At 36.7% G+C, this 13,031-nt stretch overlaps 1 protein-coding gene across 7 annotated transcripts in view; it reads right to left on the bottom strand.

Annotated features, from left to right (window-relative positions):
* The window catches only part of GRIA4 (glutamate ionotropic receptor AMPA type subunit 4), a 417,768-nt gene extending 404,744 nt beyond the window's left edge, over positions 1-13,024 (bottom strand). For 6 of the 7 annotated variants that reach the window (XM_015562433.1, XM_006761466.2, XM_015562434.1 and 3 more), the window contains exons 1-2: positions 12,627-13,016; positions 11,245-11,403 (exon numbers count right to left, since the gene is read on the bottom strand). In XM_015562433.1, coding sequence (XP_015417919.1) covers positions 11,245-11,403; positions 12,627-12,714 — 247 coding nt within the window. In that variant the 5' untranslated portion in view covers positions 12,715-13,016. Of the gene's footprint in view, positions 1-11,244; positions 11,404-12,626 lie in introns of all 7 variants that reach the window. The other variant, XM_006761462.2, reaches the window with a different exon arrangement.
* Positions 13,025-13,031: the final 7 nt, after the last annotated feature.

Genomic DNA, 13,031 nt, shown 5'->3' with positions numbered 1-13,031 from the left:
GAGTGAAGCAGGAAATTAATTAAGTTATTAGAAAAGTACCATTGACATGGACTAGCAGGACAAGGTAGAAAACAAGAAGGTGAAAATATGTCTGATATACTTTGGAGACAGAAGGAAGAAGACTTGATCAGATGGTGAGTGACACCCATGTAAACAAATCTAGGAAGTAATAGAAGGAACAAGAAAGCAGATGATAAAAATGTAAAAGCTAGTGGTATAACCACTAGGTTCTATCAGGGAAGGATTGATGAAGCACAGCAAATAGGAGAATTTGAACAGCCAAAATGCATAATTTCTGCCAAAGATCAACTTCAGTCAAGAACAAGAAGGCGAAAATATGTCTGATATACTTTGGAGACAGAAGGAAGAAGACTTGATCAGATGGTGAGTGACACCCATGTAAACAAATCTAGGAAGTAACAGAAGGAACAAGAAAGCAGATGATAAAAATGTAAAAGCTAGTGGTATAACCACTAGGTTCTATCAGGGAAGAATTGATGAAGCACAGCATATAGGAGATTAGAAGAGCCAAAATGCATAATTTCTGCCGAAGATCAACTTCAGTCAAGAAGCGCAGGACTTTCTTACATGTTTCTGTTCAAAGCACTTATAAAAGAGTAGCTTATTCAAATAAATAGTGCATGCACACACACACACACACACACACAGATTAATTCCTAACACACATAAAATAAATGCCAAAAGAGTTAGTGTTATAAACATAAAAAAATCTTTATATGCATAATATAAATCCCAGAAGCCATAAAGAAAATAACTCACAGATCTGACTACATAAACATTTAGAGTTTCTATATAGCAAAAGATATCATAAATGAAGCTCGAAGCCAAAGGCAAAGTGGAAAAATAATGTGAAACAGATGACACAGTGTTAATTCTTATAGTATATAAAACAGTCCACAAATAAGGAAGAAAACAGTGGCAAAGAAAAGGAAATGACTGTTCACAGAAAAGGTATCACAGGTCATAAAAATAGGGAAATATTCTTAGCCTCACGATTAATAAAAAATATGCAAATTAAAGCAGCAATTAGGTGTTATTTTCACCTATCAGGACAATTGAAGATTCCCAAGACTGATAATGGCTAGTGCTGGCAGGTCATAGAAAAACAATTATTTTCACATTCTGGTGGTTGTGAACTTAAATATCATTTTGTTTTTGAGAAGAAATTGACAATATCTAATAATAGCAAAAATCTGCATAATTTGATATAGTAATTCTGTTCCCAGGAATTAATTATACAGGAATATTCAGCCTGGAACACAAATAGTTTTACTGTTATTTTGTTTGTAATATCAAAAATGTGGAAGCAGCCTAAATGTTGATCAAGAGGGTATTGAGTGTATTTACTGCAGTATTTTGCACAGTAACAGAGGATGCAGCAGTAAAAGAAAATAAGACAGCTCTTATATTCCAACAGAAGACTTTTAGTAGTAAATACCAGCTTTACTAAATAATTTCTTTCTCAGAATATATTAGCGTCTTATGTTTATAATATTCTTTATCTCTCTATCTAGGTCTACACAGATAAATAATAAAGAAGTCTGGAAAGATATATAGACTACTGTTGACTGTGATTATCTCTAAAATGTGGATTACATAATATTTAGATTTGCTAAGATTTCTGAATTATTTGAAATTTTCACAAGTATATGTTAGCTTGTTTAAAGATCAAAATATAAAAATGGAAATAACACAATGCATAAAATACGTAAAGATACTGATAAAAATTCTCATTTTGGAATAGGCATTAAGCAACAAATGTAAGCAAACACGGATTACAGTTTATGGTGTAATTTTTGCTGTACTGGAGAAATATTGTGGCTTATTAGAGAAAGTATTAATAACATTAATATTTTTATTTCTAAGATAACATTAAACGTTTAATTGATGATGACCCTAGTTTTACTGAGTTGCAGGCAAGTTATCCTATATAATAAAACCCTAATATGCAAATCAACCAAGCAGAATGACCCACAGAGTGGCCAGTTGTTATGATGTACACTGACCACCAGGGGGAGGATGTTCAATGCAGGAGCTCCCCCTGCATTGCTCCCCCACAGGGGGAGCGCCACTCAGCCAGAAGCCAGGCTCACAGCTGGCTAGCGCAGTGGTGGTAGCAGGAGCCTCTTCTACCTCTGCTGTAGGCGGGTGGTAAAGAGCGAGGGGTCGGACTGCGAGGGTCTCAGGTGCTGCCCAGGGCCCAGAGGTCAGCTGGGACCTGCCCTTCCACACCAGACGCTCAGGCTTTGATCGCCGGCCAGGCCTAGGGACCCCCCCAGTGCATGAATTTCATGCACCAGGCCTCGAGTGAGACTATAAAGACTGGAGGGTTTTGATTTAGGGTGATGCTCTTTAAGGCAGTCTTCACTTTGTGTATTTGGAACCCAACAACTTGTTTAAGAAAGCGAAAGAGAATGCCTGACAGCTAAGCCAATCTTAAAGTAAAGCATCTGGGAAAATTTGTTAGTAATAGCGATTCCGAAATCAAGTAATATTCCTATAACAAATATGTGAGTTGGCTAACTAATGAACTGTCTCCAATGCTGTTTGTATAACACTGAAAAGAGTCATTTAGTCATTTTTCCACATGGTGGTATTTATGACAAGAATTTGGCAATATAAAGTGATGGGAGTGCCACTGTTTAGAATTCTCAAATTTCTGTGCTGAATTACAAATCACATAGAAGAAAGGATAGCCAATATAAAATGCTATACATTAGTGAAAGTTGTTATAGTAAAGAGACAGCTTTGAGAAATACATCTTCCTGTTTAGATTAAAAGTTACCTAGCTGCTGTCACACCAAGTGATAGGTAACTCATGGATCCTGTACTAACCAAAATTCTGCAATATGAATGGCAGACACACCTGACGTTAGGATCTGATACCCTGAGTATTTTGTGGTTAGGCAAATATTCTTAATGACAAATCTTCACTTTCTCCACATACAAAAATAATGATGATGATGATGATGATAATAATAATAATAATAATAATAATAATAATGTCTGCTTCTTAGAGTTGTGAAAGAATTGAGGTAACACAACACCTTTGGCACATAGCTAGTACTCCATTTTAGTAGCTCCTATTATTATTATCAGAAAAGAAATAAGTTTCAGAGAAGAAATTTGTTAGCAATGTCAAATCCTTTAAACTATTCAAAGACAAGGAGGACTAAGGAACGACAATTGGATTCACTAATTTTGAAGTCACTGATGACCTTCCAGAACACGGTGTTCCAGGAGTGGTGATGGTAAGGGAAAAGGTACTTCATGATAAAAATAGAAGGAGCTGATGTGGACTATGCAGAACGTTTGATAGTAAGAGGAGGAATAAATATAATAAGAAGACAATGGGAGAGACAGAGGACCAAGCCAAGGATTTTGGAAGCTAAGACACACTGAAGCTACGGAAGATGGGTTTTATGTAAAAATTAGAAGCCCAGTGCACGAAATTTGTGCATGAGTAGGGTCCCTAGGCCTGGCCGAGATCAAGACTAATCGGGCCTTCTGGTTGCTGGCCAGGGCCTCCCTTCGTTCTGTGCCACCCTCTGGTGGTCAGCATACAGCAAGCGATCGAACTCCCAGTCTCCTGGTCGAACTCCTGAGGGGACACTTTGCATATTAGCTTTTTATATATATAGATTCCTGGTTTGTTTCACGAACAAAATTCAGTCAGCTTCTAAAATGAGCAAGGTAGGGAATAGAGTGCTGTTTATTTAGCTAATTTATGTATACCTTCTTTAGGACTGTGGTACTGGGCTTTTTTGTGTGACTAAAATTCATTGATGAAAAAAGTTTAGACTGTCTCTCTGTAAACACATAAACACACAGCAAATTTTGGATATAGTTAGGAGAAATCATCGATCTCTTTAATCTACCCATGAACCAATCTTTGCTCTAAATGTCCCATAAATCCCAGATAAAATTATCCTCTCTTAGGACTTAGAAATAATTTTGACAAATATGAACTTAGACTTGCATACATAAATTAAAATTAAAAACTCAGTGAGAGGTCAAGAAAGTTCCTATGAAATAACAACAGAATGTATTTATTCAAAACATAAATTTCCTTTTAAAAACATAAACAGAAAACAAAAGTAACCTTTGAAATGTTAAGACTGACTCAGAAATAAATACCCCATATGACAGAAAATGTAACACAATTGAATTTAATTGAGTTCTAATTGTATGCGGAATACTTTCCAAACACACTCTTAATATCCATAAAATTTATGTTAGGTAGGTATTATTTCCCTGGGTTAACAGATGAAACTGAGGTTCAAAAGTATTAAGTGACTTACCTACTATTGGGTTGTAAATTCAAGACCACCTGCTTCAAAAATCCAGAAAAGACCCTCTCTTCCTACCTTAAATAAAATATAATATTCTAGGCTAATATATACAAAAGATATATGGGGCTCTATCCCTAGTAAGGGGAGTGCAGGAGGCGGTCAATTAATGATTCCCTCCCACCATTGATGTTTCTATCTCCTTCTCCCTCTCCCTCTCCCTTCCTCTGAAATCAATAAAAATATATTTTAAAAAAATGTATTAATAGAATCTATGTGGGGTTACTAAATGCTGCTTTTCCCCCCTGCTCAAAATACAAAAGAACACTCCAAAGAAAAGAGAAGAAATGACTGATATTAAAGATGCTACAATTATCCCTACAATTCTTTATTTTTTTTAATTTGCAGCCTTTGCAAGGTTGATCATTATTTGAAATTCTTCCCAGCTCATGGCTCCTGTAACGTTACTCTTGCTTAATTTTCCTCTCAATTCTCTGACTCATGCTCCTTTTCTCTCCTTCCCTTTCCCTGCCTCTCAGGTTATAGTATTTCCCGGGATTTTGTCCTCAGCAGTCTTTTTATGGCTCTTGCTCTCTCTGGGTGATCTCACCCACGTCCATGACTTCAACCACCACCAAATGTCTGTCTTCAGTTCAAACTGAGCCCCAGAGTTCCAGATACACACATCTAACTCTTTACTGCTGTCTCCATTGGGATGTCTCTTAACTAAAAGTTAGTGTATCCAGGGTTCACCAGTTCAAATTCACAAGCTTAACTCCCAGTCAGGACACATGCCTGGGGTCTGGGGCTCAATCTCTCATAGATGTTTCTAGCTCTCTATCCCTCACCCTTCCTTTTTTAAAAAAATCAATAAAAACATTTAAAAACTCAGTGCATCCACACAAAAGTCACCTTCCACACTCAAATCTCATTCTCCTATGTGTCCCTTCCTACCTAATGATATCACTGTTGAATCATTTGTCCCCACCAGAAATCAAAGAAATCATCTTTTGTTCTTCCCGTACTTCTTTTCCACCCCCCCCCCCCCCGCCACACACACACAGACATACAATCCATCCTTACATCCTGCCAACAGTTCTGTATTCTTGGATCTATGGGCTCTTCTCTCTCCTCAGTGCTTCTGCTTTTATTTAAGAGTCTATCACCCTAAATTGTATTCCTTCAAGACTCATTACTTTAAGACTCAACTAATTGGTGTTTATCTTCCCGTTTTGTTCCCTTTTGATTCACTCTCCCTTTTGCAACCAGCCTGTTCTTTGTATAATATAAATCTGATCATATCATTGTTATGTTTAAAATTATTCTATGGGTCTTCTTTTATATTATTCATAAGAGTCTTTGTATAGCAGCTATAGGATTCTTTGTGTATCTGCAAAGCTTCACCCTTTAGCACACCTCTTCTCCTCACATTCAATACTACAACCAGACCCAATAACTTTCAGTGGTTCAAACACACCTGGCTCTCCCACACCTCGGTGGCTTGTCATACCTTGCTTCATGCCTTCCTTCTATCCTCTTTTTCAAACTACACAACTAGAGCCTTAGCACCCAGGTCAGGGGACATCTCTCCTAAGAGGCTGTGCCAAGTTTGGTGGTACCCTTTCTTTGTCGAAGCGCTCTGTTTCTCTGTCACATCACTTTATCTCACTGTACTTTTAATAATTGGCTTACCTATCGTTCCCACTGGACTATCGGCTCCTGAGGGCAGCAACTATTCTCATAAGTTTTTGGATTCTCGTTTCTAGCATACAGTCTTAAATGCAGTTGCCCTTAATAAATGTGTTTAATGATTAATGGATACATTCGTTATCTAATCTAGTGAATGAATGGATGAATTCATTACGTAATATGACTTCAGTCCTTGCTATATCACTCAATGTCATATGATTAATGAATAAGTTGCCCAGAAATGTCTTGTTCTATTTTCTTCAAAAGGTTGCAATTAAATTAGAAAAAAAAGATAAATGGCAATTCTGTTCTATTCTTTCTCGATTCAAGTAATATCGTAATATCGATATAGATGTATTTTTCACACCCTATGGCTTGCTGGTAGAAGTGTTAGGATATTAGGATAATAGAAGACTCGCTTTTGAACCCAGACTCTGCAGCTTATTAGCCATATAATCCTGGGCAAGTTTAATGACTCCCTGAACCAAAGCTGGCTGCACTACAAAATATGACTCTCTTCTCAGACTGTACTACTGCAAGACTAGTTTGAGGTCAAATAACATTATGTATATGAAAGCATTTAAAAAATTGTCTTATCATAAAATTTAAGGTCTATTTATCCTTCATGCAAAACTCCTGAACAATAATAACATTCTATAAATACGATGTATACATATTTCCTAATATCAGAAAGTAAAAATTTTCCTCTTTGGGAAATTAACATCAGTTAGAAAAATTCAAATTAAAAAAAATGTTTGAGGAATTTTTGTAATGGTTTTATGGAGATTTCATCATGTGACAATACTGAAATACATCAAGGCAAATTATGCATCATTCTATCGTTTTAGAAAGGAACAAACCATAGGTATATGACTCATCTTTGTCATTAATCTCACAATGGAAAATTAAGAGGAAGAAAGAATTTTATAAAACTAAATTGTTTCAAATCAATACAGAATCTTGCCATCAATTACAAATAAGGAAACCTAATAAGAATCACAGAAGAGTCATGTCACTTATTTTCCTAAAAATAATAAATAGCCAACAGTATTTAATTCTAATGTATCTTTACTAACAACTATGCAGGAGGTAAAACCATCAGAATTTTGTTTTCAGCATGTTTAAGATTATTATATCAGCCATGTAAACTCTTATAATGTCTTTATATGGCTTCATGTCCCTGAAAGGAACATGTACTATGTTTAAACATTTTTTAATCAAAGACAACATATTAATATTTACTACCATTATATTCAAGGAGGTTTTATTAAGTAACTGGTATATAAGGCAGTGAGGAAGCCTGCAAAGCCTGCTGGGTACAGTGCCACATTTCCAATGTATTTAGATTAACTAGACAACTATATTTTACAACCAACCTACTTTTATAAGTGGCAGTCATCTTGTATATTTAGAGTTGACAAGTAAACCAACCACAAACAGAACTAATACTCAACTTGAAAAAAGAACAACTTTTCACCATCACCAGGATAAAGCTGGAATCCAGTCTTCAGTCTATTTGTGATTGCTATAACTTTCCAACCATAATCTTTTAAACCACTGAATTAACAGATTTTTGAGAGAAAAGAAAGAAAAATGCATCATTAAACAATGAAATTATGGATCACCTGGTCCTTTCTATTTAAGTTTTTAAAAATCGAAAAATTCCATAAAATTCATTTATTTCACCAAAGTGAAAATACATGAGTAACTGGTCTGTTTTATGCATTTCCTATTTCTCCTTTGAAAGTTAGATAGCTAATTTCAGAAGCTGAATATCTGCAATTTATTTTGTAAAGTGATGCCTTTTTAAAGGACTGATACCTTAACAGATTTCTAATGTAACTATATTTAACTAACTAATAATTTCAACCTCTCAAGTATTTTTATCTTTTAGAAAACTTGTTGACAAACTACTTCAGTATTGTGGTTTTAACTTTTCGTCAAATTTAATATACATAATCCTCAAAAAAAACTGTATTCATTAACTATTAGAAAAATATAAGAAAACAGCCTACATTCACGTTGTCTCAAACAGTTTGCAAAGGATATATCCTATTGCACTAGCATGTTTGTTTACAAAGATAGCTATTTTTGGTCAGTTGAATGTTTTATTAAAGAACATTGACCATATTGAATTTATTTTTAAAATATCATTTTTTTCTATTCCCCATATGTTAGATAGATCACAGCAAAGAAATGTGTACCTTTAATGAAATTTTGAAATTTTAATATTTGATCTATAAATTATACCTATTTTTTATTAAAATAGGTCATAATTTTATATTATCTGTATTCCTATCATTTCAGTTTTATATTGAAGGGTGACTTTTCAACAATGTGAATAGTTAGAATAGAAAAATAATACTTGAATTTAATCTTGCACAAATATTGTTAAAAATAAAATAAAACTAAAATTATTTTTCCTCCATCACAAACTTGGGATTTATATCAAAAGTGGTGAATTTGAGTTAATCAGGCTTAGACTTGATACACAGAATGCTTAGATGGCCCAAAGTAATCTTAGAGGGCTAAATTAATTTCCAGGCAGAAGAACCCACATTAAATTATACCTGTCTAATAGATGACCAATAATTTTATTATTAATATATTTTAGGGGTTTGATTATACATTCCATAAAATAAACATATCCTTTTTAATGATCTTTATTCACAGACAGACAAGATCCTGCAGTTTTAAAAGAATCCACTGCAGGAAAATCAGAATTCAAATAAACTTAACCAATCACATATTATACCTTTATATTTAATCCAGCATGAAAAATTTAAAACTCCACTCTGTATCACCGTGAGGAATAACTCCTATGGTAATTCTTCAGAATATTATTTTCATCCTTTTGTACCCAAAGGCATAAAGCTTCATATATAAGTTTGTCTCATACTTATTGCTTATGCTTCACCATTAACTAAACTGGAAAATCACGTAGAATATCCTCTCAGTCAGCCCATTCATCAAACACAGTCACCTGACCCATGCTCTCTGATCATTGATTTTCCCCAAACTCAGCTTAGGTTTGCCTTATGGACATTCAGCATACTCATCCCCCTCCAAAAAATTCATTTTCTTTACTAAAAAATATTTTTGTGTGTCCTTAATTATAATCTGTATTTTTAAATTATTTTAAATATGTACATAAAATCAATTAATGTGATTATAGAAAAATATGATATCACTAACATTGTGTTAAATGTGGATTCCAAATACGCAAATTTAAAGTTTACTTAGTTTCAATTTTCTCCGTCTTAAACATGAAAGAATACCATATTATTTATATTTTATAACTTTTTCATTCTGTGTGCAGCTTCCTATCAATTTCTCATGCTTACAGGTACTTTAAGAGTAACACTTAATTATCCTGAGTGAGATCATCAAATGATAGGGAGGAAGAAAGTATTAGTACTTTGCAGTTTATATAGCTGAATGTCATGATCCAAACTCTAGAATATTTAAGAACTTAATTTGTAAAAATAAAACTAATAAATCTGAAACTTTTTAAAAAGTCTTTCAAAATTTAATAGCAAGAATTAAAATTTTAATTAGTAATTTATTGTTGATGAAGTACCTTCACATATACTTGGATCATAAATTATTTTTAAAGTTATTAATATTTTGTTCACAGAATCTCAGGAGAGATTAGAACAAGTTTTAAATAAATACATAATATTTACATACAAAGTAGGATGTTTTATACCTAAAACTATTAGAAATGCTGACAGTCCTTTCAAACTTGGAACACAAAACTAGTAACTTAAACAACTTGCAAAAATGACCACCCACAAAAACAACTCTAATTTATGTGCATTTATGCTTGAAAACAACTCCCTCCTGCTCTAATATGATATTGATTTTATCACTAAATACCAAGTTATTTTTTAATTAAGTAGTGTTCATAGGAAATATAACATTCCTGCAAAACAATACATGTTTCAGTTTCCAAAAATGTCAAATGCTTTGACAGTCTTTTGAAATCAATTTCTAAAATAAATTAATGTTTAGATGCCAAATATTAAGGACAATTGATCATATTATTAGATGAATTAATAAATATGAATTAAAATAAATTAATGAAAGAGGTATCCTCCAAACATTTAAAAACTGTTTTCAATTTCACTTATTTAGTTGGTACATTTTCTTGCACTGAGAGAGCTTTTAAAATTAAAATATGCTTAACTTACTATAATAAAATACAATATGATTGAATATTTATTACTCTTGTGCAAAATTTTGTGTAGAAACTATTCCTAAATGTCTTATGTAATTTGTAACAATTATCTTAATGCGTAAATTTTGAGCAGTAGTAAATTAGTATGTAAAGCTGAAGAGATATTTGAAACATGTATTTCCTTCAAAAGTGAAAATGCAAGATAAATGGTATATTAACTGATCATACTTTAGTGAATTTTCAAGTAATCTACAGTTGATTGTATTTTTTTACATTAAGTTAGACAGTACTGGGGGGGGAGGGAACCCTGTTCAACTGCTTCCTTATAGCATTAGGTGAGGTCACCCACTAAAGTTTCATTGTGTGGGGTAATAGATCCAGCTGCACGGATCTGTGAATTCAGGTGGATTAGAGACTAACATGATTTGGCACCAAGGTAAGGATTCATGGAGTCATATCCACAGGATATATGCATTACGTGACAGTAAGAGACATTTACAACCCAGAATATAAGAGTGGGACAGCCTCAAGTGACATCACCAGATCATCTGCAGCGTAAGCCACCGACTAGAATATATGTCCTCCACACCAGCGCTTCCCTCTCTCTCACTGTTGGCAAACCTTCCACAGCTTCCATCAGTGTACGAGAGCATGTGTCTGTCTACCTTAAAAGCCAGACATACAGCTTACTCAAGTGAAAAGCAAATAAGAAAAACCGAAGGAACAGAATCCAAATTAGACTGAGTACGATTTTCAGGGACTTGACATTTCAGGTGACTGAAATGTTAAAGGAGAAATTAACTTGAATTATCCAGATGAGAAATGAAAAAAAGGAAAAGGAAGGAAGGAAGGAAGGGAGGAAGGGAGGAAGGAAAAAGAAAGAAACCATCTGAATAGCTCAGGACTAAATCTTGTTTTTAACTCTGATTTGCTCTGGAACCAGCCATGTGTGGGGAGCTTAAATTTCTTTCTAAAAAAAATTAATATTAATAATAAAGAGGAAAGGCACTCTCGTGCCTCATTCTAGTTCTCTTCTAATTTTTCCGCAATTTATGTTTTACTTACAAGCATTTGTCACAGCAAAACTGTTGGCTGTCTCAATGTTGTCCACATGAGGTACCAAATTAAAAGGCGCTTCCGACGCATTGGGGCTGGTGTTATGAAGAAAAATCGCTAATCGGAAAGCAGTGTACTCCTGATCTGTGTTTCGGATGAAGAGACCACCTATGAAACAGAACAGGAGAAGCACATTCAGTGTTTTCTCTGGTCAATGCGATTCTCACCCCACACACTGTCAAATCCACTGCCACTCCCCAGCACACGCATCCCAGGGGCTACCCCTGCCCCATCTTGGGAGACTGGCCTTTGTCCCTAAGGTGCAGGCTCCGTATTTTAGTCTTCAGGACAGCTCAGCTGTTTCCTGTCCCCATTTGTCATGATCACAATGACCTCTGAGACCATTTACTGTGTTTGCCTTTTCTCTCCCCCCCGCCCCGCGGTTCCCAGCACACCGCTCCACCAGCCAGCTCCGGGCATTTCTCTGGAAGATGCGTGCAGAGGAACCGAAAGGAGGATTTGCATGAAAATGCAGACATGAAGGGATGCGGTGCCACGCAGGCAGGCACGCGGGGAATCGGGAAGGAGACGTGAACTTAGTTTTCCTGCAGCTGGTGGGCTCAGCCTCATTAGCTCCGTTTTGTGCACAGTCCACGAGAAATGATGCAGTGTTGAGGCTGGGCTTTGGCTGGAAGAAATTCAATAGCTGCATCCCATTAAGACAGGCGAGGAGAATAGCAAGAAAAGCCAAAGATGGATAGCTCCCCGGAAATAGAGTCTGGGTGCAGGAATAGGGGCAAAAGATTCAAGAGGAAAACAGAATGCACGGGAGGAAGATTGCGGGAAAGGGATCTAACTTTGGAATCGGTTTGCCGGTGGCAAGCAAAGGCCGGGGTGCAGGTGTAAAGCTCCCCCCACCCCCTTCCCCGACCCCCACAGTAATGTCTTTCTACGATAGGGAGAAGGCTGCCTGCGGCGCCCAGCGTGGGAAGAAGTGTATTAAAACAAAACAAAACAAAACAAAACAAAAACTCGACATCCCCCCATGCTCTAGAGAAACGGATGAAAAGAAACATCACGTAAAATGTAACCAAAGCCCGTGTAGGTCATTTTCAACTTATTCCCATCCTACTTAAGCGACTTGAACCCAAGGTGGAGACGGGGAGCCTGTGCTGAGGCCGGCAAGGGGGCAGTTCTGTGTGTTCTCCAAACGAACCTGCACTCGAGGGCCGGTCCGTTCTGTGTGTGCCAAGGGGAGAAAAGAGAGAAACAAAGGGGCCGGGGGCGGCCGAGGGAGGGTGGCCCCGATGGCTCATCCGCAACTCACGGAACTCACTTCGGGGGATCGGCCCCCGCCGCCCGCCTGCACACCCGCTCGGGGCTGAGCTCACCTATTTGCACGCTGCTCGGAAAGGCTCCCATGGCGAGTCCCCAGAATCCAGAAAATAACAAGACAAGCTGCCTGCAATTAATCCTCATCTTCCTTTCTCCTCTCCTCGGCGCGCGCTCTCTTTTCGCACTCTTCCTCCAGGCTGCTCAGACCGGCATTGACGACGAGGGCGCTAAAATTAAAAGCAACTAAAAAAAAAAAGAAAAGAAAAGGAAGAAAAAAAAACAAAATAGGAGAGAAGAGGTGTGGGTGGTTTGACTCGGACTCCTTCCCGTCAGCAGTCCATCGCGGGCTGCCAGCGCTTGCCCGCAGTCTCCATCGCCCGCGGAGAGGCTGCCGTCCGGCTGCAGAGGCGGCACATGCAGAAGATGGTGGTGGCGCGGCTCGCGGCGCCGGCGGGCGGAGG

Source organism: Myotis davidii, unplaced genomic scaffold (assembly GCF_000327345.1).
Source record: "Myotis davidii unplaced genomic scaffold, ASM32734v1 scaffold158, whole genome shotgun sequence".
Lineage (NCBI taxonomy): Eukaryota > Metazoa > Chordata > Mammalia > Chiroptera > Vespertilionidae > Myotis > Myotis davidii.
This window is presented reverse-complemented; position numbering and strand designations above follow the sequence as displayed.